The sequence below is a fragment of the Seriola dumerili genome, unplaced genomic scaffold, assembly GCF_002260705.1.
Source record: "Seriola dumerili isolate Sdu_G_001 unplaced genomic scaffold, Sdu_1.0 BDQW01000435.1, whole genome shotgun sequence".
NCBI classification, from domain to species: Eukaryota; Metazoa; Chordata; class Actinopteri; order Carangiformes; family Carangidae; genus Seriola; species Seriola dumerili.
In genome coordinates this window covers 959,078-987,013 of record NW_019174690.1, presented here as the reverse complement: position 1 = coordinate 987,013, position 27,936 = coordinate 959,078, and the positions used below count along the sequence as shown (strand labels likewise).

General features: G+C 39.3%; 1 protein-coding gene and 1 non-coding gene across 2 annotated transcripts; one reads left to right on the top strand and one right to left on the bottom strand.

Moving 5' to 3' along the window:
- The first annotated feature begins 655 nt into the window (after nucleotides 1–655).
- Nucleotides 656–27,670, top strand: LOC111234097 (collagen alpha-1(I) chain-like). The gene is made up of 26 exons (XM_022762016.1): nucleotides 656–733; nucleotides 3,460–3,544; nucleotides 4,618–4,683; nucleotides 4,821–5,002; nucleotides 5,992–6,084; nucleotides 6,377–6,430; nucleotides 6,605–6,658; nucleotides 6,895–6,948; nucleotides 7,172–7,225; nucleotides 8,947–9,000; nucleotides 10,264–10,317; nucleotides 10,715–10,768; nucleotides 10,923–10,976; nucleotides 12,311–12,355; nucleotides 16,209–16,262; nucleotides 16,373–16,426; nucleotides 17,361–17,414; nucleotides 19,268–19,339; nucleotides 20,355–20,390; nucleotides 21,119–21,163; nucleotides 21,275–21,307; nucleotides 22,290–22,436; nucleotides 23,769–23,945; nucleotides 24,417–24,507; nucleotides 25,155–25,232; nucleotides 26,821–27,670. The coding sequence occupies exons 1-26, from the start codon at nucleotides 656–658 to the stop codon at nucleotides 27,024–27,026; spliced, it is 2,028 nt and encodes a 675-aa protein (XP_022617737.1). The 3' UTR covers nucleotides 27,027–27,670.
- Nucleotides 4,478–4,549, bottom strand: trnap-cgg. Its single transcript has one exon. It is a non-coding gene; the product is annotated as a tRNA-Pro (tRNA).
- Nucleotides 27,671–27,936: the final 266 nt, after the last annotated feature.

Below are 27,936 nucleotides of genomic sequence, written 5' to 3'. Positions count from 1 at the left end.
TTTCAGTCTCATTTATCCACAGTATTTAGTTGGCAGTCGGATATCCCTTAATCTGAGCAATTAGTTTTTGTTCCACATCGTTTAAAATTAATTTCTTAACATTGAGGTAAAGCATTTTTTTCTTAGGAACTATTGTTATTGTTTAAATGATAAAATAATCTGACACAACCATATGTTTTACTTATTAAAACCAACATTTCAGACTTTACAATGAAATGTAATATAAATCTTTCTGGTCATGTTTTCAGCTGTAAACACCAACATCACGTGAACAGAATAATGTATAAAGTTTGGACTTTGTTGAAACCTCTGCACAGATCCATGCATCTCTGTTTCTCTGTGTCTCACTCTCTCTCTCTCTCTCTCTCTCTCTCTCTCTCTGATGATGCTGGATTCTGGTTCAGGTATTTCTCACCCTGTTGAGAGGCAGAGATAGAGGGCGAGGTCCCGTCAGAGCCTGGGAACCTGAGGGATCCTGGAGAGAGACAGAGAGAGAGGACAGGGGGGGAACCATCGGCGTGGTAATGCTGTGAGGAGAGCTGCTCAGGGAAAGCTAAATCAGGTTGTTTTTGTCCTGGTCTTGTGTCCTGAAAGCGTCCTGAAAGCGTCCTGTGCAGGATCTGATCTGGTCTGAGGGGACTCACTCTGCAGCAGCATGGGAGCCTCCAGTGATAAGGTAAACGGGGACGTCCTGGGATTGGTGAGGGGCCCTGCAGGTCTGTTGATGGGACAGGTGTGAGGCTGTATTGAATCAGATCAACTGGGATAAAAACAAATTAAGTATTTTTTGTGCTGCGTTCAGGTGATGATGAGAAAATCGTGTAAATACAGCAGGTGGGTTTGCGTGGAGCACTTACAGCATGGGTTGGTTACAGTTTTTGGACAGTCGATATCAGTGTAGCACCTGTTGAAATTCAGCCGTGTTAAAAGGAGCTAACAGCACATGAACATTTATATGGAACTGAAGGTAAAAACAATCAAAGCGAGGTTTTTATTTCACCGTCTTCGATCTGAATTGGTTGATTTTTCCTTTTCTTAAAAATCGTTGGTATCCAAAAAGAGGTCTTCACTTCCACATTAAAATGATTGTATTTCTGTCTTTGTTAGATTTAGTTGGTGTCTTCAGCTGCAGGATCAGATTTATAATAGCTCATTAATATGCTTTATACTTCCCAGAAACTCCTGCCTGTTTCATAAAAGCCTGTTTTTACATTTTAAAACTGTTATATTTAGTTATGAAATGCTTCTACAGAGTATTTAATAGATATCCCAGAATAACAGAGGAACTTAAAACTGACTCATCTTGACATTTTCCCTTCAGTTGTGCTGAGACACTAAATGTTAAATAACAAAAGAACAAGTAATCCAGTCTCTTTGTTTGGAGGTCGTGCTGAGAGCTGAACATTTCTGTGCTGAATTTCCCTCGTGGTTGATGAGAAAGCAGAAATTTATTTATGTTGCTCTTCAGTGCACAAAAAAGATTTTATTTAGCTGTTGGTATTTATCGTAACAAAGCCTGATTGTACAGGAATTTTTTTTATTGATATTTTTATGAACAAAGTTAAAGATTTGTTTTCCCAGAACTCCCCTGAAGCATTTTATATTTAGTTCAGTAAAATGATCCTGATGAAAATAATTGAGTCTGACAGAATGGGTTCCATTTTCATCACACATCACCAATTTTAAAAACTTTATAGCAATGTCGCATGATTCAAAACTTAAGTGTTTTCCATAATAAACCACAAATATCCAAGTTAAGATGTTAAATGATGTTAAAAAGAAATGAAGTGAAACAAACAAGGGAAGCGTCTCACCTCTCTGCCCCAGAGATCCTGCAGGTCAGGATCACTGCTCCATTCTCACCTGGGCCTGTTACAGCCCCATCATTTCTGCCCAGTTCAACCTGTAGTGGGCGTTTATTTACAAAGCAGCGAGAACATCCAGCAGAGTACGAGCAACACTCAAAGAGCAATTAAGTTTTTTATGTTAATTCTTTTAATCTCTTTAATCTTGGGTCTGATTTATTGATTGTAATAAGAAATACACCTTAAATATCTTATTTGAACAAAGAAAAAAAGAGTCAAGAATCAGAAGAGATTAATTTAACACGGGGGGCAGTCGATTTGAACTTTTGGGAGTTTAAATATTGAAGCTTTCAGATTGTTCCTTAACCCACTGTTTCAGAAATCACACGAAGACGTTCTGGTCAGTTTTGTCCCTTCAGCCCACAGTTCATTGACCTGGGCCAGGTTCAGGCTGAAGCTTCAGGAATGTGAGATGAGTCTGAGAAGAGCCCTGTGGTTTTCATCCTGACAAAGAGACATCTCAGGTCCTTTAATTCTCACCCAAACACCAGCAGAGTTTCATCCGAGCAACTCAAACCCTCAGCAGCCGCAGGGCGGCCAAAGGGCACTGGAGGCTTTAAAGAACGAGTCTCGACTTCTCAGATTCTCCTTGATGCCACAGGCTCTGCTCTGAGCTCAGGAGCTGCACTCCTGATGCCACAGTCTGATAATAATCCATATGATAACAACACTTTGGTGTAGATCACAAGCACAGGTCCCTACACCTACACGCATAGGCAAAGACGGTCACGTGTTCTGGTCTGATTCATCATGGCTGCACTGAACCTTCCTGACATCGGCACTTTCGATGTTTTTGATGTGTTTGTTCAGAAGAGAGAAATCATTTTTTGGTGCATCACACAGTGGGGGGTTAAGTAGAGTCACATTTATGTAGTATTTTGTTATGATGATGATATTGTTGTTACTATAAATTCAAAATGCTTGTCCTTTGTGGAACTGCAATGGTGCAGCAAGGAATTGTGGGACGGCATCATCTTCTCTCCTGTTATAAAAGCAGGTCCAGAGATAGAAGCAGTTAGAGAACTGGACCAGCTCTGATCATGGCTGCCACTCAGACACCTCCACGTCATTTCTCTCAGTTTAATAACAACATGTCAGTCTCCAGAAGTAAAAGTTATTCATCATATGAATTTACTTTACTTGATAGTTTGTCTGCAGGTTAAGAAAAGTATTTAAAAAAAAAAGGTCTTAGAAGGAGTTAAAAAGTTTTGGGTTTCCACAAACAGTCTGTGATATAAATGTCAATAAATTCATGTTTGTGTTAAATATGGCCTAGATTATCATCACTATTTATTTTCCTTCATTTTTCCCTCAGTTTGACAGTGAACGGAGTATTAATTCCATTGTGTGAGGTATTAAAAATGAAGTCTTAAATTGAATTGGCTGAACACTGAATTAACCCTGTGTGAGAACCTGTTAATAAGACTTGGTCAATAAATAAAATGTCTGAGTTTGTGGAACTTGGTTATACACCCACACACTGGCTGTTCTGCACCGAGCACAGACACTGTTTCAGACTGTTGCAGCTGAGCTGCTCGGTGTCTGCTCTTCACACTGATTAAAGAGAAGCTGCTGTGTTTGTTTCCCCCTGCAGGCGTCTCTCCTCTCGGAGCTGCTGGTGTTCATGCTGTGTGTCGTCATCTCTCTCTGCCAGGAGGAATACTCTGGATACCACTCAGGTCAGAGTCAGAGACACACACTGGTCTGATGAAACATTACCATTCATCGACGTGTACAACTACACATTTAAACAGATGACGTGTCACACAGTTTGTAAAACAACTCATTTACAGGACAAGAGTAAAAAAATGAGAAGAAAAATATATTCTTTTGAGAAATCAGACAGTTCCATCTGAAGGAAAACAGTTAAATATTAAAGGGAAATCTGAATATAAAGATGTTCGTATTAGACTTGAAACTATCAAGCCAACACTAAAGTGCTAAAAAACTGCAGTTCCCCCAACGACCACTAGAGTCTGGCTCCTACAGTGAGTCAGTCCCCATTGACTCCCATGTTAAAATGTCCAACTTTAACCCGTCACTCTGAGCTTCAACACCGCCCTTCAGAAACCTGTGGGTGACGTTACCATGGCTACGGCCATCTTTATTTACAGTCTATGGTTTAAATGATTAGTTTGGTCTAGAAAATGTCAAACATATTGATAAATATCCATTAACATTTACCAGAACTTACAGATTTATTTTAAGATTTCTTACTTAGTCTGATTCTCAGCAAGAAAAAAAAAAACTACAAGATTTATTTTTGAAATAATCTGAACTGTTTGGTATTTTGACTTGATAATGGATTTTTAAAGAATGGGCTGCTTTGGCACAAATATAGGACGAGGTGTTTGTTTGTTTACATTTATAAAAATGGGATTGTTTTATAACCAGAATCATGTTAAACTCAAACCAGGACAAGAATCACGAATCAGAATTTAAATCTGCTGAGTCTCCTGTTCACTGACACAGTCACGTGTTCGTCGTCTTTCTCCACCGTCAGCAAAGGCAGAATTATATATTGTAATAGTTTTCTTTTTAATTTCCACATCACTGCGTGTTTTAGTTTTTAGAATTAATGCTTGTTTGTGAGATCCATTGTCTCAAATTAAGGGCTCGTCCGGGATTTGAACCCGGGACCTCTCGCACCCGAAGCGAGAATCATACCCCTAGACCAACGAGCCGCTCACATGTTGCTTCATTTCTAGAGCTGGCTCTCACATGCTGTCTGTGTATTTGTGTGTCTGCTCAGGTGAGGAACGCACCTATGAAGGCTCTGTAGTCGACCACTATGAGAACTCAGCCTCTCCTCATCCAGGTGAGACCCTCACTCTCCATTCTCGCCTGTTTATGTAAACTGATATTCAGCTGCTGCTCCTGCCCAAACAAGTCCACACCGACGGTTTAGACCTCCACCTCCGAACTGGACAGACAACGTCTCCTTTGTGTCCTCAGAGTATCTACCTGAGCCGACTCACAGCTACGACGAGGACCAGCGGCCTGAGGAGGGGTACTACGGCCCCTACGGTGCCGGCCCCACCCAGGTCACCATGATCACTGAGGAGTCCTTCCCCTACGCCACCACCACCGAGTCCCACTACGCCAAGGAGGACACGGAGACCATGGAGGTGGGATGGGTTAGGGTGCGGTCAACAGTGTCACCACCAGGTCCATTTAGTAGCTGTTCTGGAGCTTTCCATCATATCACATGATCTTAATAAGCAGACAGAGTTTGCTACAGTTGTCGTGGTTTTGTAAATGTTCAGTTTTTTGATTTTTTAATTTTTCAATTTTCCAAAAAAAAACTGGAAGTTGAACTTCTAAAGTTTCACAACAAGTGAATCAAACTCTGCTGATGAGGAGCATGTGATGTGATAGAAAGCTCCACCACAGCTGCTAAATGGAACTTGTGGGATTTTTTTCAACTGCTGTTTTCAATGTTTAGAAATAATCTTATTTTAATTTCACTTTAAAATATTAATACAGGGATGAGAGGTGGGTTGGGGGAGTTTCAAGTCCTACACAAAGAGGTTTAAGAAAATCCCAGCGTCAGTAAAAGACAAAAACAGCACAACAACAGATTCGAACCTTCTCACCACGTTGACGGAGCGTTCATCTCTCCTCTCTTGAAATTTAAGACTTCAAACTTTGCCTCACTTGGAAGATGAGGCGACCAGAGTTGAAGCGAGAGCAGACGGAAGAGCACAAGCAACATTTAGAGCTTCACCTCAGACTGTTATGACTGTTAACTTCATGTTGCTTATTCCAGATACTTCTCACAGTATTTTAGTGTTATAATGAGAAAAGGTGAAGAGACTTGAAGGTTCTGTTTCCTGCAACATGTAAAATGACTTCAACTTTATTTTCATTCATTCTTTTCAAAAACTATTTCAAAAACAAAGATCAGCAGAAAGTGAGGAGAGTCAATCACAGAAAAACTAATTAAGACCTAATTTTCCATTCTTTGCAAAAATAAATAAATGAATAAATACAATTTTTAACTTTAATCTTCTCAAACAAGATCTCAAGAATGTGTGTGTCTCTGTGTGATACTGTTGTTGTTGTTGTGTTTCAGGTCCTGTATGAATACCCTCCAGCCGGACCTGACTCCGGCTCCTCTGAGGAGTCGGGGGGTGATGCAGCTCTGGGGGAGGAGGGGCCGACAGAGTGCGACTGCGAACCCGGAGAACCCGGATTCGCAGGCTTCGCGGGACCAAAGGTACCGACCCAGCACGCCACATCGCCGTCACTTTAATGTCACGAGACACAACTGTTTGTCCTGCTGACAGAGACTTTAGCAGGTAGAGGGAGGATGATACTTTGGCTTCTGAAAACATGACGCTACTTGACCTGACGGAGGCGCTGAAGGGCTTCGTCTCCCGCACCACATTACTGCTTACTGCTTACTGCTTACTGCTACTGTATGTTCTGTGTGATTGTGTTTGTTTTTAAAGACACTGAGCGTCCCCTCCTCTCTGAATATGCCTTACATGTTTTCCTCCTCCTGTCAGGGATCCAGAGGCCCGCAGGGTAAAACCGGTGAACCGGGAGCTCAAGGCAGAGAGGTGAGAGTCTGAACCCACCACTTGTTTATTTTATTATTATATTATTATATATTATATTTAATTTTATGAGGAAAAAAACCTGAATAAAGTCGGAATCAAACTGTCCACATGTCCACACTGCTCCTGCTGCTGCAGAGCTCAGCGGGCATTTAACTTGTGGTTTGATTGTTTTAGGGATATAAAGGAACCAAAGGGGTTCGGGGAAGAGGAGGAGACACTGGGCCAGTGGTGAGTAAATACTGCCAGGCCCCATGATGCTGTTGTTAATGTTGTTATAGAAAACATTACATTAAAACTAAAACTGTAAGTAGAGTGAGATGGAGAAAATAAAGCTGAAGTGAAAGTTCATTAAAAAAACGTAAAAGTAATAATAACTTCATTTATTTCTCCTGGTGCCGATAGATCAATAATTAGGCCTTCTTTCTGTTATCTTTATTTTTGACCTTTGACCTTTTGTCTTGCAGGGTGATGTAGGACCTGAAGGAGACGACGGAGCTTCTGGTTTCTCTGGAGCCATGGTTAGTTTCGTCCCACTGTGAAGGTTTACTGACGCCGTTCACATTTTATTTTGAAAAGTAGAGAATAAAAGTGCAGAGCTTGGCAGGTTTAGATTATTATATAGATTCTTTAAAATAAAAGAATATATTGATGAGGATTTATAAAACAAGTTGATAAACCTTGAAAACTTTTGCAAACTTGTAATTAATTAATCAACTGAATCTTTCTGTCTGAATCTCTCAGGGAGAACCTGGACTTCCAGGAGATCCAGGCGAGTCGGGAGACCTGGGTCTGAAGGTAAACACACACACACACACACACACACACACACACACATATATATATACGTTAATCTCAAACTTGCTCATTTATCCTAAAATGTGAGAATTTTCATATTTTGTTTTTTATTTTTTGTTTCCTTTTTTATTTTCCTGATGATCGTTGACATATTTATTAATTTTCATCATGTGAAGAATGAAACTTTTGGTAACTGAGCTGGTGAAACGTTATTGTTATTTATGTAAAGATTTCTCTTTTCTTTTTTTTTGTGATCAACTTTTTATTGCCTTCTGTTACATGGGATAGTTGTACAGAGAATACAGTTGCCAAGGATTACACAGTCAGTAACAACAAGACAAACAAAACAAAAAACTATATACATACCACCGTTGCCTTGGAAAATTAAATTAGACAATAAGTAGAAAAAAAAACACCAAACACACGTACACAAAAACCAAACAAAACGAAAGTTTAGACAAACATTATACTAAACCTAAAACTAAACCCAAGACCAGCTTTTCACATTAGAAAAAGTGGGCAGACTCTGTGTGTAGACTTTTTTATATTATCAAATTCTTTTATCAGAGTTATAGGTATGTAAGAAAATGTGGGTCTGAAAAAGAACCAATGAGGGCAACCCAAGCCTCCACACAGGAAGCCCGGGCCTTATGGATTACAGCCAGTGATCTTTCTATGAGGGCGATACCCCTGAAGTGATTCATCCATTCTGTAATCGACAGAGACTCAGGAGAAAACCATGAGTGTATGATTGTCTTCTTGGCAGCAGTTAAACCTGCAAATATGATCTTCCTAAGCGCTAACCTGGTGTTTTCCCTAAGGGAAGAATCATCATTCAATAGTAACAAAGCAGGGTGTGTAGGGATTGGAAATTTCAAAATCTTTTCCAGGTACTTGGCCACCTTACTCATACCAAAACACATGAAGGTATCTACAGTATTCTGGCTACATTTAGTGCAGTTTAGGCTATCTATAATTTTCATTTTAAAACACCTATATGGTGTGGCATAAAATTTGTGCACAAACTAGTGTATAAATTGATGTGCTGGATTTTTGGATGAAATAAATATATTAGACCACATATTGTCCCAGTCTAGTTCAAAGCCCTGTCCCTCTAAGTCACGATTCCAGGACTCAGTCACCCCGAGAGTTTGGGCATTTTTTTGTGGCCAGGTGATTATAAATGTTGGATACTAAACCAGCAAAGCATGATCTCGGCTCAACCCAAGTGCTTAAGGGATGAGAGGGTAGAGGCGAGTCCCAGGGGACTCCATGGGCACGAATTGCTGATCTCAGTTGGAGGTTGAGGAACCAAGAAAATCCAGGAAGAGAATATCTCTCTTTGAGCTTTTGAAATGAAAGCAGTCCAATTGTATCATACGTATCTTGAAGACTGTGGATTCCTGCAGAAGAACACTTGTCATTAAAGTTTATAGGTTGTTTTTTAAACTTCGTCACAAACATTTCATACAATATTTCCCTCGTCCCACGACGAAGTGGCCAAAGGTTCATTAGTACTGCTTTAAAAATAACAAAGTGGTTGTTTATAGAAATCTGATTGTCAGGATATTACACTGTTATCTGTCCTCCATCCTTCAGCAGGTCACCAGCCTCACACACAGCTCCAGCACATGCTGTATTTACTTAATATCTCTCTCTCTCTCTCTCTCTCTCTCTCTCTCTCTCTCTCTCTCCCCCTCTCTCTCTCTTCCTGTCGACAGGGCGACTTCGGTATGGAGGGACCCCGCGGAGGAGTCGGGGTTCCTGGTGAGACTGTAAGGAAACAGCTGCCGCTCAACGTCTCTGTGGTGGAAACATCCAGAGTTTCACTTGTCACATTCAATTACTGCACAACACGTTTGTGAAACATCTTCGTCGTTTCATCAGCTGAATCCAGCTAAAGTCAAACACCCTTTGTTGTGAGAACAGCAGGACTCGAGTTTTTGATCACAGTGTTGTTGTTGTGAGACACGTTGTTAGAAAACATGGAGGCAGGAGAGAGAGGAGAGAGGGAGTCCTGTTGAAGTTCTCCCTGTTCGACCCCTTTATCGCACATTAAAGCTAAAATAGATAAAATGAAAACTGTGAAACAGGACAGAGAATAGAATCCAATTTTCATTATTCATCAGTTTAAATGCAAATTGAGTCACTTTACCAGTTCAGTGTGACACAGACATGAACATTCAGGGAAAGAGCTGAGTATGAAGTGTTGATATTTCAGATGTGACCTCAGTGACATGAATCCTGGAAACAACCCTGTGGAAACCACCTTAGGCCGGTTACAGAGGCAGGGAGGGGTCGTGGTTATCGTAGCTTTATTTTTCATGCGTTATCTCATTATCTCTGGATAACACGTTTCCAAATTATCCAAAAATAATTATCTTGAAAAAGCAAAAGTCAAACATGTGATGAAATATAAACATTGAAACCTTCCACAGCACAGAGTTAGTGAAATAAAGCTTTTTCTCATCATGTAAAGATGTGGAGGTAGAAATAGATGGAGGTCAGGAGGAACAGTGACGGCTCCACCTGTGTGTAGAGATCCAGGTGATCTTTGGCTCTTGATCCAGGTGTTGTCGCTTCGCGCAGTTGGAAATCACCCAGAGTTTTGTTTCCACCACCAACATGTCATTAACAACCAGATGGAGCAATGATGCAGGAAAACAGGCTCATGGTGAATTTGGGTGTTTACCAGCTGCTAAAGCTGCTAACCAACACATGAACCACCGGATTCAGCTACAACCATTTTTTATTTTTTATTCTGTTACCTGTAAAAGTTTTTTACAATTCCAGTGTCGCCAAAAAGCGCAGTGTATGTGAGCAGCGATGTGCAGCGCCAGAATCACAGCACTACGTTTCTACAGTGTTTATCTAATGTTTGTCTGTACGAGCTTCTGTTTATCTTTAATTCACGTCAACCAGCTTTAATATTACAGTTTCATTCACCACTGTTTTTATCGGTTTATTAGGAAGTCAGCATCAAACAGACCAACACCGACTTCAGTGTCTTTCATTGTTATTTATGTGTTTTATTTCAGGGCCCTCGTGGTGATGTGGGGCCTGCAGGCAAAAAGGGAGGTAAAGGTATCAAGGTAAAGAAGAAAATTAAACACATTTACACTTGATATATAAATACAAAACAATCAACTGTGTGTTGTTACCTGAAACTTTTATTAGATTTTATTGTCTTCAACATGTAAAAGACATTTTGTTGGTTTGTTTCAATCTCAACTTTTTATTGAATATATAAAACCTATTTTATTCATTATATGTCGTATGTTTATATCTAAAATATTAAAAGTTTTATATTACTGAATTTAATGTGGTAATTATATAACCAGTTTCCAGTAAAGATAAGTCATAAGTCATAGAAGAATTCTTCAAATCAGGCTTTTACGAATTTATTTAAAACAAATTTTAGTTTTTCAATCACTTGTTTTGGCTCTTTCCCTCATTTCTGACTCAGCTGACTGTGTGTTTTCTGTTCAGGGGTCTCATGGTGATGACGGCAAAGAGGGTACCCAGGGACGGGATGGACAGAAGGTAGGGAAATGGACCGTTTCCTTACGTCTGGGAAAAATGTTTATTTTCTTGCTCAAACTGTTGTTGTGCTCCCCTCTCCCCTGACCTGCGGCGGTCGATCGAGGTCGTGACTGACTTGATGACCCTCTAACCGCCTCCTCCTCCTCTCCCACAGGGTCAGACCGGAGCGCCCGGGTTTCCAGGTGACGTCGGCGAGAGAGGCTACACTGTAAGAAAGATCCTCACTCATCATCATCATCTTCATCATCATCATCATCATCATCTCTTCTCACTGACATTATCTGACTTTCTACTCTGTGTAGGATCATTCAGTCTTTCCTGTTCGGAGACATAAAAACATCTAAAAAGTGGATCATTATCGTGTCTGATGGTAAAACTCTGTAGTAACTGAATATAAAGACCGTCACATGACACACAGAGCTGATCCACTGCAGGTCAGAGATTTTTAGCTTTGAAGTCAGGATCCCTCGTTATGTCTCAAATCTGAACGTGTTCTTTTGTTTGCACGTGAACACATCACACTTTGTAGAAAAATATTAACAAGCAAAGAATAATTTATTCGGAGGAAAAAACAAATCGATTCTGTGCTCAATAAATCTGACAGAGCGTTTCAGTGGGACGCAGTTTTAGCCAATTACAGAACTGGAGGAGGTGATTAGTTTGTTGTGTCTCCAGTCCCGTGTTTCGCACGACCATCAGTCACTAGAGAAACTGATTTTTGTTTGTTTATATTTTTATCTACATATATAAAAATCTTTTTCTGTGCTTAAAAAAGTCCCATCACACCTTCAGAGCTGAGACTCAGATCCCACCTGGGAGTGTGGAGAGAAATACAGAGAAAATAAGATGTAAAATAAATATCAGTATATCACATATATAGATATAAATTCAACTTCAAGTTCATAGATCTGATAATATCAATATTTAAAAAATATTGTGCAGCTCTTTCACATTCATTTACAGGTTGTTAAAAGTGCGTGCGCAGACATTTGATGAAAATTGAAATTGAAATTGAAACATGCTGCGTTTAAGTTCCGGTGGGAAAACTCAAATTTCCGGCTTTTCTTCTAACAGGATTAAATAACTCATCGTACTGTCTTTTTTTTCTTTTTTTTTTCCAATATTAATATATTGATGTTTGATATATTTTTGCAAAGAATAAAATCTTTACTCTCAGTTTAAGTCAAATTGTTGGCCGCACAATCACGTTCCCCTCTGTTGTGTTCTCCGTTACGACAAACGATGACATCAGCAGAACTACAATCGTGTGACGTGATGTTATTTTTGTTGCTGTTAAGGGAGTTTCTTTCCATCTATGTAGCAACGGGTGACGTCACTTAAAACTTCTCTTATAGGGAACTGAAACCTTTAAAATAAGGAACTCGTAAAAATAACACAAGCAACACTCCCAAAGATAACATTTCAATGATTTTCCCCTCTCTGCATCATCTTTGAAATTATTTTCCTCTCATTACGCAGAGACAATTTTTGTTTCTTTATTCTGATAGTCTGACCAGAAAACTTTCTGTTTGTCCTCTGCAGGGTTATCCTGGACAGCCGGGAGGCATGGGACCCAGCGGAGCAAAGGTACTGATGATGCTGTAGGGTAATTCTCAGTTTACAGTCCACGTATCTGAGAGTGTGTGTGGGTGTCTGTTCCAAAGTTTTGGTTTCCCAGTGACTATTTCCAATTCCTACCCCAGTCACGGATGCAGCAGATAATTCCAGGAAAGAGAAACTAAATCCGCAGTAGGAGGGTGTGGCTGTGCCATTACATGCCTATAATGAAACTCTGTTCCTGTTAGGATTAGATAAATCTTTGGTTTGCAACAGTAGTTAACACAACCAATGCAACCAATCATAAATAAAGTAATACAATAAATAGAGTGATAAATCCATCTAACATACAGCAGATTTAATCATAATAAGTTACAGTAAGATATGAAGCACCTAGAGTCCGTCAGTATGAAAACTATGCCGACAACTTCTTTAAAAGCCGATGACCTCCTCCCTCATGTCAGGAGTCGAAACCCACCTTTCCTGTTGCGTCACCATCAGATAAAAATTTCTCTTTGTGCACAGTAAATACCAAAGTCTACAAAGCAGGTTACGGTGGAATTTACTGAGCACGTCTTTACTACAGAGAGGGAGAATTTGTTCCATTTTAAACATTTCATGATCTTTTCCCGGTGCCCTCATCAGCTCCACTCTATCTGCCTCTCCACTGTTATTATTTATGTGCTCTTTGGTTGACCTGATCATGTGCAGACATGTGCAACCTGAAATGACTGGTCACAAGCGAATGACTCCACTCTGGTAACATTTAAAAAAAAATACTGCATGTCAGTATCAAGGTCTCTACAAAAAACACAGGAAGAACATGTTGAGAAACGTTTGAGCTGAAACAGAAATAGAATCATATGAGAACATGAGGAAAACAATATGATGAACTGAGCTCGTATTTAAGCACGAGAATAACCAGCGTTGAGCAAGATGCTGTCAGTCATTTCCACATCTCATCCACATTTATTTAATAGATATAGTCCCTTAAGAGTTTACAGAAAAAAACATATAATAATCTTATAGGATAAAACACATTATTAAAGATTACAGCAGATATTTGTGACCCCTGTGTCCAGCTGGGGCCCATTTCCACTGAAGAGTGAATTCCCATCTGATGGGTCACTTTAGATCTATGAACTATCTGAGGCCCAAACACGTAGAAATGATCCAATATTTAATGAAAAGTGGTAAAAATGAGAGAAAAGTGCAAAAAAAGAAAACAAGTTTGTGCGTCACAACTGTGTTTTTTCTTCTCTCCCAGTAATCATCTCATGACACCTCAGATTTATCTACTGACTCTTTGAGGGGCCAGACCTTGAGATTTTAGGAACAACTGTGCTGAACTATTCATTCATTCATTCATTCATTCATTCATTTCGAGGGCAAGGGCTAAAATCCTGATTTTATAACTATATGTAAAGACAACGTTTGACAAAATCACCAAACACAATGAGTTAAAGACAAAACCTGTGATGTGATTTCAACTGTATTTACTGTGAGAGGATCTCTCAGAGTGACAGCAGCGACTGTCTTCTACAGAAACTGACGGATGTTTCTCCAAAAACTCGCTGGATTTGTCAAGAGGGGCTTTTTTTTCTTTTTTAACAAAAGCTACTGAGGCGTTTGAGAAGTCGGTTAATTTAGCAGCGAAGGTATTAAGTTAACAATCATATTTGTTCGCACCAAATCATTTTGAGAGATCAGCGACCGGTGGGGAAACTCCTACACTCAGCCGATGCAAGTGATTTTAGGCGGCAGCATCTCTGTGTACAGCTCTGATTGACCAGTAAGGTTGGTGAGCACGTGTTTTGGTTGGAGCTGCAGCATTAGTCGATTAATCAACTGTTTTTTTTTATCATCTGTTAATTATTTTAATAATTTGTTTAAGTAAAAAATGGCAAAAGATTCTCTGGTTCCAGCTTCTCAAATGTGAGAATACGCTGCTTGTCGTCGGTTTGTATCATTGGAAAGAGAATATTTAAACTGTCGCTCAGACAAAAGAAGACACATGAAGGTGTAGCTTTCGCTTTTAGGAAATTATAAAGTAATACAAGTAATACATAATCAGCTGTTTAATCGATGATGAAAATAATTGTCGGTTGTGGCTGTAATTTTTAGTCAGTCTTAAAAAAACACAAAAAAAGAAACTTGTGTTCAGAAATCATCCTTAAACTATTTTAATCTTGAAATTAGCTCAAATGTTTCTGATCTTATTATGATACAGAAGCCCAGAGAGGACAAATGGGGGATTGTTAGTTTGTTTTTCCTTCGTTATAAAGAAACAATTCATTTGATCTTGAAATATATAATAATAATAATAATAATAATAATAATAATAATAATAATAATAATGATTATAATAATAATAATAATAATAATAACTGATCACTGTTGTGTTAAGTTGTGTGTTTGTCAATAATACAACGACCTATTTTCATAAAAGCACAAATGAATTTTTTTTTTTTTTTACCACATTTAAAAGACTCAAAATTTAAAAAGTCCCCATGAAACTTTCAATTCAAGTTGGAAAAATACCAAAAAATCTTGTTTTTTACTTTTACTTTTTATTTACTGGGTCATTGCTCCATTGAGACTGTGGCTCACTCAACTGTGGAAAACTGAAAGTAAAAGGGATTCAAAAAATAAAGTGAAAGAGTGAGTCACACTGATGAATGTGAAGTCAAAATTAGATCTGAAGTAAATGCTGGATGATGTAGTTCATGGATCAGTTTCTGAAATCTGTCAGAAGATAGAAAAGTACAGTCATCTGAACTTTTCAAAGCTGAAATGTTTACTCAAAACATGTTCACACTTTTATGTTATTACTGTAAATGTACAGTAACGGTACAGTGCTCTGACATGTTTATCACATCTGACATTCCCCTCGTTCTTGTGCAGCCACACAAAAAAAAACAGAGATAAAGATAGCTGGCCACAGATAAATAAAGCAAAAGAAAGTGAAAGTGAAGGAAGATAAATAGAGTACAAGATGTTTTGCATTCGCTCTCATGCAACTTTTATTACGAGCAGGTCACAGTTTGACCTTTTTAACTGGTTCTAACGCTGTATTTAGACACACGTCTTTGGTTTAGTTCATATCAGAAAGGTAATTTAGAATATTTAAGGTTCCCTTTAGACACTTAGAGTCTGATGCAGAGTTTATACCTGTTGCATCACCTGGGCATGAAGCTACTGTATGAAAATGATCTCTCCTCTGGCCACACCCCCTTTAGTTTATGTCAGGATTAGGGTGAAAACTCACAATTAATGTTATTATCAATTCATCTCTTGCTTCCGTTTTTTACAGTCAACTATTATAGTTTCGTCTAAATGTCAGAAATGAGTAGGACACTTGTGAACTTATGATGTTTTCAGATACTCGGCTTTGTGCCAGAGATATTCAACAAACTGTGATGTGAAACAGTTAATAAGTGAGTCACCAGTTCTGAGGAGCTGAGACCAGCAGATGTTTTTGCTTCATGAGCGATTTAAACAAATAAACCAAATTCAGAGTTGTGTCGGCAAAACAGCTCGAGTGGTCCCGTTTAAAAGCTTCTGTTTTCTGTAATTTTCTGTTTTTTATTTTCAGGATTTCTGATGATGGTTGAGGGGTTAATTGTGCTGATTTTGTCGTTAGCATGATCCCAGCGCTTCGCCTTCTTTGTTACTCAAGGATAAAAATCAGTGTGTTCCCTCTAACTCTCTGTAGTTATGTGAGGTCACTCTGCGTTGATTGGTCTGATCCTCAGCAAAACAAAACATGGAGATGTTGCAGAAAACTTCTTCTGTCCAGCCTCACTGAAGCTGCGTCAGTTCACCCTGCTCCGTGTTTTCTCTCTGCTCATATCTTCACCTTTTTTTTCTCCGTCTCTCTCAGGGCGTGAAAGGTTTCGGCGGCGTGCCCGGCAGTGACGGTGACCCCGGAGAAGACGTGAGTTGATTAGATTTACAGTTACAAATCTCTACAGACTGTCCAGTCATGTGTATTTATTTATCCCAAATCTACGAACTTCCCCGTGTCCCCGCTGCTTGTCTCCTCAGGGTCCCTTAGGAGTCCCGGGGACGATCGGAGAGCCGGGGGCGTTTGGTCCCAAGGTAACGAGCACGAACGATCCTTCCTCCATCATCCGTGGCATCAACACAACGTACATATGTAGATTGCTGAACCTTTATTAATGTATAAAGAGGTTTACGGAACATTTTAGTTTAGTTTGGCCTGAAAACATCAGTGGCAACAACAAATGCTCCTAAATACACTTCATGTTTCAGTCTGTGTTTACTTCAGGTTTATCTTCACCTCAGTTTCTTAGTTTGTTATTTAGTTCAGTTCATTGTGTGTATTATGTACCAAAGTCTTCATTCTCTCAACTTTCATATCAATATTAACTTTTCTTTAACGTTGTTTTTTCTTTTTACCCTGACTCTATTAATTCCTGATGTGAGTCACTGCGCGTCATCGCAGAATATAAAATTTAAATATTAAATATATGTTCGTAAAGTTTTTACAACACTGTGGATAAAGTGTATTTGACTAAATTACACTTGTTTCACAGGCTGATTGTTGAACACAGTGTAGGTCACAGCGGGAAAAAACTGGTGTAAATAAGAAAATTAGAAATAGCTGAATTCCATGTAGCTGGTTCAGTTTCAGGGTCCAGATACTGTGAAACAAATAAAAGGTAAATGGACTGTACTTATATCTGTATATAGCACTTTTCTTGTCTTAATGAAGACTTAAGGCGCTTTACACTAAAACACACATTCACACAGCACTTTTCTATCACACACACACTGATGATTCTTCATTTGGGATTCAGTATCTTGCCTAAAGACACTTTGAAATGCAAACTGGAGGGAGCCGGGACTCGAACCAGCGACCTTCCGCTCGACCTCCTGATCCACAGCCACTGGCTCCGTTAATGTTATAGCTAACACCTGTGACTCTCTGTCTCTGCCAACTCGAAATGTCTCCTACAAACTGCCAAACATCTGCTCAGTGTCATGCATAATGTCTGTTCTACCTTTGCAGGGCAGCAGAGGGGATCGCGGTGTGAGAGGTCCTCGGGGCAGAGTGGGCGCTGTGGTGAGTGAGCAGCAGGATCATCCACCGCTCAAACAAACCGTCCTTTAATTGTAAAGTCGCAGGTTTGATTCCTGACAAAGTCACTGGAAGAATGGAGAAGGTTTGAGCCCCCCCCCCCAGGATGAATCTGAGAGAGAACTCCAGGCTTCACAAGAACATGGTCTTCAGAGTCACTCTTCTATTTTCTACTCATTAGAAGTTGTTTTATAATGTCTCCTAGGTCTCTGCAGGAGCTTCATCAAGTCTGAGAACACTACTGAAGTCATATCACTGGAGGCCACATAGGTTTAATACAATTCAAGAAACTTATTTAGTCTCCAGGGCTCAGTTTGACCCCAGTTAGGGACTAAAAGTCAGAACATCTTAAACTTTTCTGCTTCTCCTTCTTCATATGTCTCCGGAAAGTCCCACAATTCTGTGGATTAATGCCACATTTGCCCTTTAAATTAGCTAATTCAGGCAAGTCCTTACATGTGGGTGACACCAGCCAGTGTGTGTTCTTGGGAACAGGAAGTGAAAATAAAGAGGGAAAATCAGTAACGTTTCTATATAGAACAGAGCCGATCATCGTAAAGGGGGGATTCCCATGTGATTACAGGATGTTAGAGGAAAGAGAACAAAGTTGAGTTGTTTTACAAAGAGATCTGCCCTGACAAAGAGACATTTGATCTCTGATCTCATGCACAATAGGTTTATTGAATAAGAAACAGCAGCTGTGTAGTTTAACGGCTAAAACATTTTTTTTTTTTTTTACAGATTTTAGCTGTGTTACACTGTTGACACAGAAAATGCAGCTGAATGTACGACTGAATAATGTCTAATGTCTTATATATAATATTCTTTTTGATTCAGTATGAAATTCAACACTTGGTTCTGGGCTCCTGCGAGATGTTTTTGGACCCTCATTCAGGCTGAAAACCGTCCAATCTTGCAACGTTGCATCAGATCAGATGCTGGGAGATTAGACACTCACAAGCTAACGAGGCAGATCCTGCTGACAATTAACCCTGATGTGGAAGAAAAAGACACTCTCCGTTTCCTCTGTCCGTTAGTTTTCAAAATCCCCTTCGTTACCAGAAACAACAAGCTACAGGCTGAAAATTGCGAGTCTTGATTAAAGATTTGGATCGTGCAATCACAGAGTCGGCGTACGTCTTCACTGTTGTTTGAGTCGTTTTCCCCTCGTGCAAATGTTCCACCCAAGCAAGTTTCACTCCGAGACTATTTTGCAGGAGCAACGCTGCATCCTGAGCTCAGCGCCGCCCCCATGATTGTGATTGGTTTAAGGAAAAGCAAACATGCCAGAGCCTTTTACCCCTGAATGATAATGCATGCTCTGGAGCTGACACAGAACTGTGGGGATCAGGGCATAACACACTAGTGTTTTTCAAATTTACTCAAAACCGACTTTAACACCTGAAATAAAATCCCCAGCTGCCACCGTGTGGTTTGACAGTTGCACAGGTTCTCATGGTGAACGGATTAGATTGAGTTTTCTTTTTCACTGTCGAGTGAGAAGTAAGTAACTAGCTGACTAAACCAAAACTTCACACCGTCTCATTCTCAAACCCATCACAGAGCTGTGTGTCAGACTTCCTCGAACTTTGACATATTGGAGATACGAGGGATTTTACCCAGTGATGAGATTTCTTTTAAATCTTTTTATGTTAAATATTCTCTGTGTTTGACGAGTGTGATATAAGACAAGAGCTCTTTTTATCTCTATACTGTAAATACTGAGGGACGGGGGTCTCAGACTCTTAGAAATCATGGCTAATGGTTCCAAGAGTGAAAAGTATTGGTTGATTGATTAATTGATTGATTTAGTATTTTTCTATCTGTCTGTCCAACAGGGACGTGAAGGAGAGCGAGGAGACGCTGGAGTACCAGGGAAGCCAGGGCCGAAGGGGCTGCAGGGCCACACAGTGTGTACACACAACACTCAGAGTACAAAACAAACAATCCACACCCGCAGATCGGTTATCAATACATCAGACTGATCCCGTCCTCAATCTGAGGCCGAAAACTGTCCAACCTGGCAACAAACACCAGGATCCGCCAGTCACAAGCCAAAGAGGAAAATGAAACCCTGGTGTGGAAGGAAAATATAAGATAAAAGATGATAGATTTGTTTCTGTGGAGGTTGTAAATCTGAAACAGAACGTCACGTCTGCGGTTCAGTCCAAGTAATCTGAAATTTCCCTGTGGTGAGGTTTAGTTGGTTGTTTTGACATTAACGTGCTCAGACCAGTGACATTAATAAGAGGAAGAGGTGAAGGGGATGTCCCTCACAAAAATAACAACAATAACACAGTGTTGGTTCAGATTAGAAGAAACAGTCAAACACATTGTTTTTAATCCTGAATCTGTTTTGTCTCTTTGTTTGACCTGAATTTAGGCTGTAAATGAGCTTCAGCTTCACACACTTAATACGTCACGTCTTCTCCTCATGTAACAATGTTCATCTGCTACGCCGCCATTAAAAAGATTATCACATGAATAAAAATGAATTACTTTAAATTTATAACACAATAAAAAAGAATCTGACATCAATGTACAAACAGAGAGAAACAATACAGTGTTTCATGGTCGTTATCAGCATTAAATGAAGTGGTGAAGTGAAAATTAAACTGCTTCAAAGGTAGAAGTCTGATCCAGTGAATAGAAACATCTGTAAAAGCTCGATGTTTATATGAGTTCACATGGTTCCTTTCTTTATTTACACAGGTTATATGGTCGTTTAAATTCTTTATTGTAGAACTTCACCATGTGAACAACAGTCATATTGTTTAAGTGCAAAACATTTGGACGTTGATAGGTCCTTTTTTTATTATTTCTTTATATTTTTTCTCTTTATTTCCAGTTCTGGAAAAGTCACGTTGAAGTCTACATTTATCGTCAGTGTGTTTTCAGCTGATGTGATGTTTGTTTTTCTTCCAGGGGGCCAAAGGTGAGACGGGGCCTGATGGAGAGAAGGTGAGTAAGAAGAAGAAAGAGAGAATTCAAGTGAAACAGAGTAAAAAACAACCAAAACAAACTAAAGTGATGTTTACAGTAATGAGGCGTTCGCTGGTACTCAGGTAGACTCTGTAGATGGCGCTGTTTTGGTCTGTGGAGCCACAAAAAGCTGCAACCACATGTAAAACACCTAGTTTCTCCCAACGCCCCCTCGAGGTACTACACCAGTTCACTGAGACACACTCGACAGAGACATAACACGATATTAATTATTCACATACAGTTTTCAAAATCTTTGATAGAAGAATGTTATATTTAATTTTACAGTGTCAGATATGTGATATTATATTGATTGTTAATAATACAGTAAGTGAAAATCATCTGTGGCAACTTTGTGGTGTTAATATAATAATAATATTCACACATCGTAAACTTTTCCCTTCGTGTCTGTTGATTATTGTCGGTCCTTGAGATTCAATAACCCTCTGTTCTATTGTTAGACTCCACCTGCAAAACAACACCTAAATAAAACCCAAACGGGAGTTCACCTTCTACAGCACCTTGTCCGTCCAGTTTTACAAGCTTTGATTAAGGGCGTACTATAAGTCAGCCCTTTATTAAAGCTGTGGAGTCATGCTACTCGAGGAATCAGTCAGCTGTTGATGTTGTTGTTTTTCTCCATGAATCTTATGACAGTGAGTCAGTGACCACAGCTTCCTCTTCATCGCATGTTTGTGTGTCTGCAGGGGGCAGCAGGCAAGAAGGGAATCAAAGGAGGAAAGAGTGAAAAGGTAATTTGTAATGTTTACAGTCAGATAATGAAACCGTAGTTTCCATTTCCTCTTTCAACACCTGCTGGAAATTTACACACAAATGACTTCCTCCTGCTCTTTGTGTTTCAGGGAAGCGTGGGTGACCGCGGAGACAAAGGACAGGTGCTCATATTTATTTGCATTTTTTTACCCTGAAGTCACAGAACCACACACACACACACACACACACACACACACACACACACACACACACACGCACACATCTAATGTCACAGTTGAAGAGTTTCTGAAGAAAGACAGGTTTTACAAAATAATCTATCACACAGAAAACGGAAATGTGACTCAAATGACAGACATCTGTTCAGTTTAAAGATGTTCAGTGATAAACTTCAGGTTCATGACTCCCGCTCCAAAATAAAGATTTAAGGTGTAAAATAAATTTAAACTTTGGCCCCTAAGAAATACATTTTAAGTGATATTATTACTCCAAACAAAACTCAAGAAAAACACAATAGAAGTTCCAATAGAAGCTACAGGGTCAAAAGTCAAACACTGCAGGAAATACATGATGCGTGACAAGGATGAGTGTCCACATACTTTTGTCCACACAGTGTAATTGATTAAATTTGAATTAATCAATCATTCCCAGAAACGTTTGAGCAAATTTAACTGATTTCAAACTGAAATGTTGCTTCATAATTTTGAAATATAAATGAAATCAGACAAAACAAATAAAAACTCAAGTAACTCATTTGCTTAGTGTCTAAATAATAATAATAATGAAAATAAACTTTATTTGTATAGCACCTTTCATACAAGACATGGTTAATATAAAGACATTACATGCAAGTGCTTCACATGAAAAGACATGAATAAACAACAACGTTAATGTAAAATAAGATGGAAGTTTGCTTGGAATAATCATATTTGGACAACAACATTTTGTAAAACAGTATTTTTATATTGTCACGATTCCACTGAAAATCTCTGAACTAAAATATTATAAGACGATTTATTTTGTAGCTTTTTTAATTTTTCTAATGTTTATACAGATCATTTATTTACTGGTAAATACGTACACAGCATGTATATTACACAACTAAATAAACAAAATGTCTTCGTCCTTCCTCGTCTTTTCCGACAGCGTGGACCGAAAGGTGCAGTCGGCCGCGACGGTGTCCCCGGTCCCGTGGGTCCGCCCGGCATCCCAGGAACCAGAGGAGAGCGCGGTGCGATCGGCGACCCGGGTGTTAAAGGCCGCCCGGGACCCAAAGGAGTCCCAGGTCCCTCTGTGAGTCTGCAGTCGGGTTAATCATCTGCATGACCTTGAATAAGGCTGATTAATATTGCAGCAGATAACTAATAATCTTTCCAACGTGGGTACAAGGATCACTATTGGTATGAGGCCATTCATTTTATTCCCATAATCCACTTGAAATTTCACAAGGCCGCCATTTTCCAAACTGGCCGCCATTCCTGACAGAGGAAGAACATACTTTACCAGAGGTTCACCCACTGTACAAACACATTTAAATGATTTTGCAGTTGAATCCTGTGTTTTTCAAATTCACAATTCTTAATGTCAATTAAATACTAAAAAAATATTAATATTAAAATTTGTTCAAATGTTTGATTTGACACCTGTAGATCATTCATATGGGAAAATTGTAGGTGAATTTATAAAAAAAGAAAAAAAAAACAGAAAGGCATTTCGTCCGCCATCTTGGCTTTGAAATCAAAAGAGTAATACCCGAGGAGGATTTGTGTCGTGTTTACAACTGAGATAGGTTTCCCCTGAAGCGTGCAGCTGTCTGCTGAGCTGTAATCAATTAGTCTATCAGAGCAGAATCCACCAGCAACTATTTTGATAAAACATTTTATGATTCCAGCGCTGTCGCCTCACAGCAAGAAGGTTCCGGGTTCGAGTCCCGGCTCGGACGCGGGGTCTTTCTGTGTGGAGTTTGCATGTTCTCCCCGTGCTTGTGTGGGTTCTCTCTGGGTACTCCGGCTTCCTCCCACAGTCCAAAGACATGCAAATGGGGACTAGGCTGATTGGTTACTCCAAATTGACCATAGGCATGAATGTGAGAGTGAATGGTTGTTTGTCTCTGTGTGCCCTGCGATGGACTGGCGACCTGTCCAGGGTGTACCCCGCCTCTCGCCCGAAAGGATGCTGGGATAGGCTCCAGCCCCCCCGCGACCCTACTAGAGGATAAGCGGTAGAAAATGAATGAATGAATTTTATGATTCCAGGTTCTCTAATGTGAGAGTTTCCTGTTTGTCTCGGTCTTGGTAAAGACTGGGTCATACTCTCATTACACTGAACTGAATATCTTTGGTTTTTGGACATAAGGAGACAGCTGTTGACACCGTCTTGTGCTCTGAGATAATCTCACTATTCTGATGTTTTATAGACCAAACAATCAGGAGAATAATCAGTAGATTCACTGATAATGAAAATATTCATTACCTCCAGCTGTAAATAGTTTAATCAGAGTATAAAAAGACTCTCTCGTCCTCAGATTTCCTTATTCCTTCATATGTTTAAAGCTGACTTTAGACACTTGGTGTTTTGTAGCAGTGATGGAGGAAAACATTCCCCTGGGTGGTTTGTGTCCTGCAGGGTCCTGGTCTGACTGACGAGCAGGTCCTGCAGCTCTGCAAAGGTGTGGTGACGGCCCAGATCTCCCAGTACGCCGCCTCCATCCGGGCCAAGTGCTCCCAGGGCTGCCCCATCAACAACCGCACCCTCATCGGGCCCCCGGGGGTCCCAGGACAATCAGGACCAACAGGCAAACCTGTACGTCCCCCTCCTGCCTCTTTTATAATCAGCTAAATTTTAAAATCAAAACTTAGTAATAAGGCAAATAATTGAAGCTCAGTCTTTCTGGTTTGTTACAATTTCTTCACTGAAATATACTCAGCTTTTTAAAAAGGAGATTTTATGTATTTGTTTCCTGTTGTAAGAAGAAGTTTATAGTGAACAAGGTTCTATGAGAAAAACAGCTCAGATGTTATAAAGTTTGAAGAATAAAAGAAGATAAACTGTCTGTTTAAAGCTGTTATAACACGAACATACAACATGTTCAAGAAGAAAATCCTGCTCTTTAAAAACACTTAATCTCCTGTGTTCATCTTCAGCTACAAGAGATTTGATAAATGTCGATTACGATCGTGCAGCTCAGAGCAGAGTCACGAGAATCCTGATACAACAGTTAATGATGGATGATGGAGTAAAGAGACTGAGCTCCTCCATCTCTGCCTCCTTCAGGGTAAAGCAGGAAAAGCCGGAGCCAAAGGAGCCAGAGGAGTTCAAGGCGACAGAGGACTGGAGGGACAGGAAGGAGCGCCGGGTGACGGAGGTAAGACGTTACACACTGGACAAACATGGATGTGAATAACCCTCCGTCCACAGGGAACACGTCAAATAATGGAAGTGTAACATTCGATAAATCAGTTTGCCTCAAGTTATTAACTTTTGTCCTCTGTACATGTTTTATTCTTTCATATGCTCAAATTACTGAATTACAAAATGTGCCTCTTAAAATGAACAACTGTTGCCTCTGAGATACAAAATCATATTTTCAAATTACTTCATTATTTCTCTCAATTAACATAATTAAGTCAATTTATCACACTGACATTCTCACAACCGGTTTCTCAGACTTCTTACACTCTCAATATACCACAGTAATGAAACCTTGTCTACAGAGCACAGGGAGGGAACTCAAAGATCAAGACTTAGTCATTCCAGGGCAAAAATTAAGAATTTAAGGGGACAAAATGAACAATTCAAGAGTATGAAAAACTAACTTGAGGGAACATGAAAAGAATCTTGAGCTCATCATTTACTAATCTGAGGACATGATCCGTAATCTGTGGCCACTGATTTATAATTTCAGGTAAGATTTATCGAAGAATTCTCAGGTTCTGTGTTTCTCATCTCCAACCTCCTCGTCATCAGTCAAGAAGAAAGTGAATCAGAAGCTCTTTGTGTTTTTCTCAACAGGTCAAAAGGGACCTAAAGGCAGCGCAGGTGATCCAGGTAAAGGCCTGCAGGGACCCGATGGACCACAAGGCATCAGAGGTATGAAACATAGTAGACCACAGTGATTAAACTACTGTCAACCACAGACCACAGAGAGGGAACGTTGAGCCGTCTGATTCATGATTTAAAGGCCAAACTAAATCAAATAAAAAAATACACCTGTAAAATATATTCTGAAATAAATAAATTAGGTAATAAATGTAGAAATATATAAATATAAATATAAAATTGAGTCAATAAATCAATAAATAACTGTATGAATAAATAAATAAACAGCTTTGTAGCTAAATGTGGCATTTGCAAATAAAAGTCTCCAGAAATAAATTCATGTGAAATTATAAAATAAAAGTCCCCTGAAATAAATAAAAATGTTCTTAAAAAAGTCATTTATTTATTTATTGACTCAATTATATATTAATATTTTCATATATTTATAAATTTTTACATTTATTACATAATTTATTTATTTCATAGCTGTATTTATGGTTTTATTTAATTTTGATTAAAATTGCATTCCAAAGGAAACTGTTCTCATTTACTCAACTGAAAATATTAGTTTTCTTTTATTCTTTGCACTGATAATAATTATTTTCTGGACTGGGGACGCTGAGAAAGCAAAATGAGTACTGTATGTGGTTTTAGGTTTTTAGGGTGATATCAAGATATTACCAAGAGTATTTTTTTTATTATTAATATGTGATGTGTTATGACCCGGCCGAGGGGAAACCCTGGCGCAACATGAAAGGTGAGAGACTCCCCTCTTCCCAGCTCCCAAGAACCACCAGCCACAAGGAATTACAGCCTGTTTGGTTTTTTTTTTATTCAAGATTTCTTTAACTTCATGGTGGGCTAACAGAAAAATAACAAACAGAAGTAACTAAAACTAAGGAACCTAAACTTACCTACTCAAACAAAACAAGAACAAAAAGACAAGCCACAACCTTCTTAACCTGGAACAGGAGAAAATTGGATTAAACAAAATTGCTAGCCACCCCTAGGGCACCTGGGCTGGCATTTCACATAAGCAAACTACATATAACATCAGAAATATTGGCTGGCAGGTTGGTTGGAAGTGGAGAGAGATGAGCCCCGTCAGAAGCTGGAAGAAGCTGGCCTTAAAACTGCAAGTCTGGAGGCTGGAACCAATCAGCTCCCTGGAACAACCCACAAACTCACACAGTCACAATCATTCAATCAGCCCCTGCACACCTGCATCCCAACACACACACCTCTGCAGGAACGCTAGAGAAAGATATCCACAACACAAGCACAACATTAAAGCACACACAAATTACACGTCAGAAACGTTCTCCAAATGACCTCTGGGTCATAACAGATGATATAATCACGTTTCCACTGAAATAATATCATCCACCCATATGTATGTGATCTAAATTTGCTAACATGTAAAATCACTTTTATTGTCCTTTAATTTTATATAAAAACTTGGTGATAAATAAGAAACAGAGAAAATAACTTCTGAAGTTACTGAACGTTTCAAATTCGACACAATTTATTTAAAAGTAATTATGTTTTAAAACTGATTAAACAGTGAGGTGCTGATAATTTTCCACGTCATATTTGACACAGTTCTTGATGTCACCACATTATAACTTCCTCTCCCCAGGTTTGCCAGGTCACCCGGCAGAGCCCAAAAACGGCATGGAGGGTCCCCGTGGTCCTCGCGGCTTCCCCGGTCCAGTGGGTACACTCGGCATGCTCGGGATCGCAGGCGTGCCGGGATTTTGCGAGGCGCGGGACTGCAGCATTCACGCGCCGGTGATGCGCAAAGAGCAGGGTCTGGTGAAAGGACCCGCCAGCTCAAAAATCTGAACCTGAACGCGAGCGACAGAGACCACTGTGAGATTATAGAGGGTCTGAGATTCACCTGGTGGCTACGCCGAAATTCTATAGTCCAGCTTTTAATGAAAACTGTTTTTAATATGTTTATGACAAAGGTTTTTAAAAGCTGTGACTGATTCTGTCGTAACATTGACTCCTGAAAATGTCAGTGGGCTGAGTATAAAACCCTGGAGCACTCCGCCGCTGAGAAATGTTGAACTCAGACAAAGACTTTTCCATCTGAGCCGGACAAAGCTTCGAGTGAACATTCAACATTTTAAAGGTTTTATATTCATAAATATCTAAACTGTTGCAGTTTTTACTGGGAACAATTTGGTTGAATGTGTTGTAATTTGATCAAAACACAAAGAGTAAATGATTCCCCACTGAATCCTTCCTTCAGTTTAATTTTTGTTTTCTCTTGATACCTGAAATCACTATAAAAATAAACCAAAAAAAAAGAAAGATGCAATGTAAATATTTTGTAAAGTATCTCAAATACATGTACTGTGCTCTGAAATATGTTTCAGATAAACGGATGTTTTTTTTTATCTGAGTCTTCAGTTTGTCAGTCGTCACATTTTTAAGATTGTATTGCACTTATTATTGTCAAATCCATCAGCAAACAACATCAGAATCTCCAACATGTCATTTTAATAAATTCTGAAACACATTTAAAAGAAGCTTTTAAGTATTAAATTTTATTTAAAGATAGGACAGATTGCACATGTTTAAGTCCTTATTGCTATTGCCAATAATACAGTACATAGTACAGTACATGATTGATGTAATGTAGAGAAGAGGCCAGATACAGATTTATGAATGAGTTTGAGATCCAACAAATTGTGAATGATTTACAGCACCGCTCTTCCCTTCAGGAAGGTTTCACATTTTTCAGTCA

Coding starts and splice junctions, on each gene's coding strand:
- LOC111234097 (XM_022762016.1), top strand. CDS start 656: ATGGGAGCCTCCAGTGATAAGGTAAACGGGGACGTCCTGGGATTGGTG. Junction 6,085..6,376: donor CAGGCTTCGCGGGACCAAAG/GTACCGACCCAG, acceptor TCCTCCTGTCAG/GGATCCAGAGGCCCGCAGGG. Junction 24,508..25,154: donor AGGAGCGCCGGGTGACGGAG/GTAAGACGTTAC, acceptor TTTTCTCAACAG/GTCAAAAGGGACCTAAAGGC.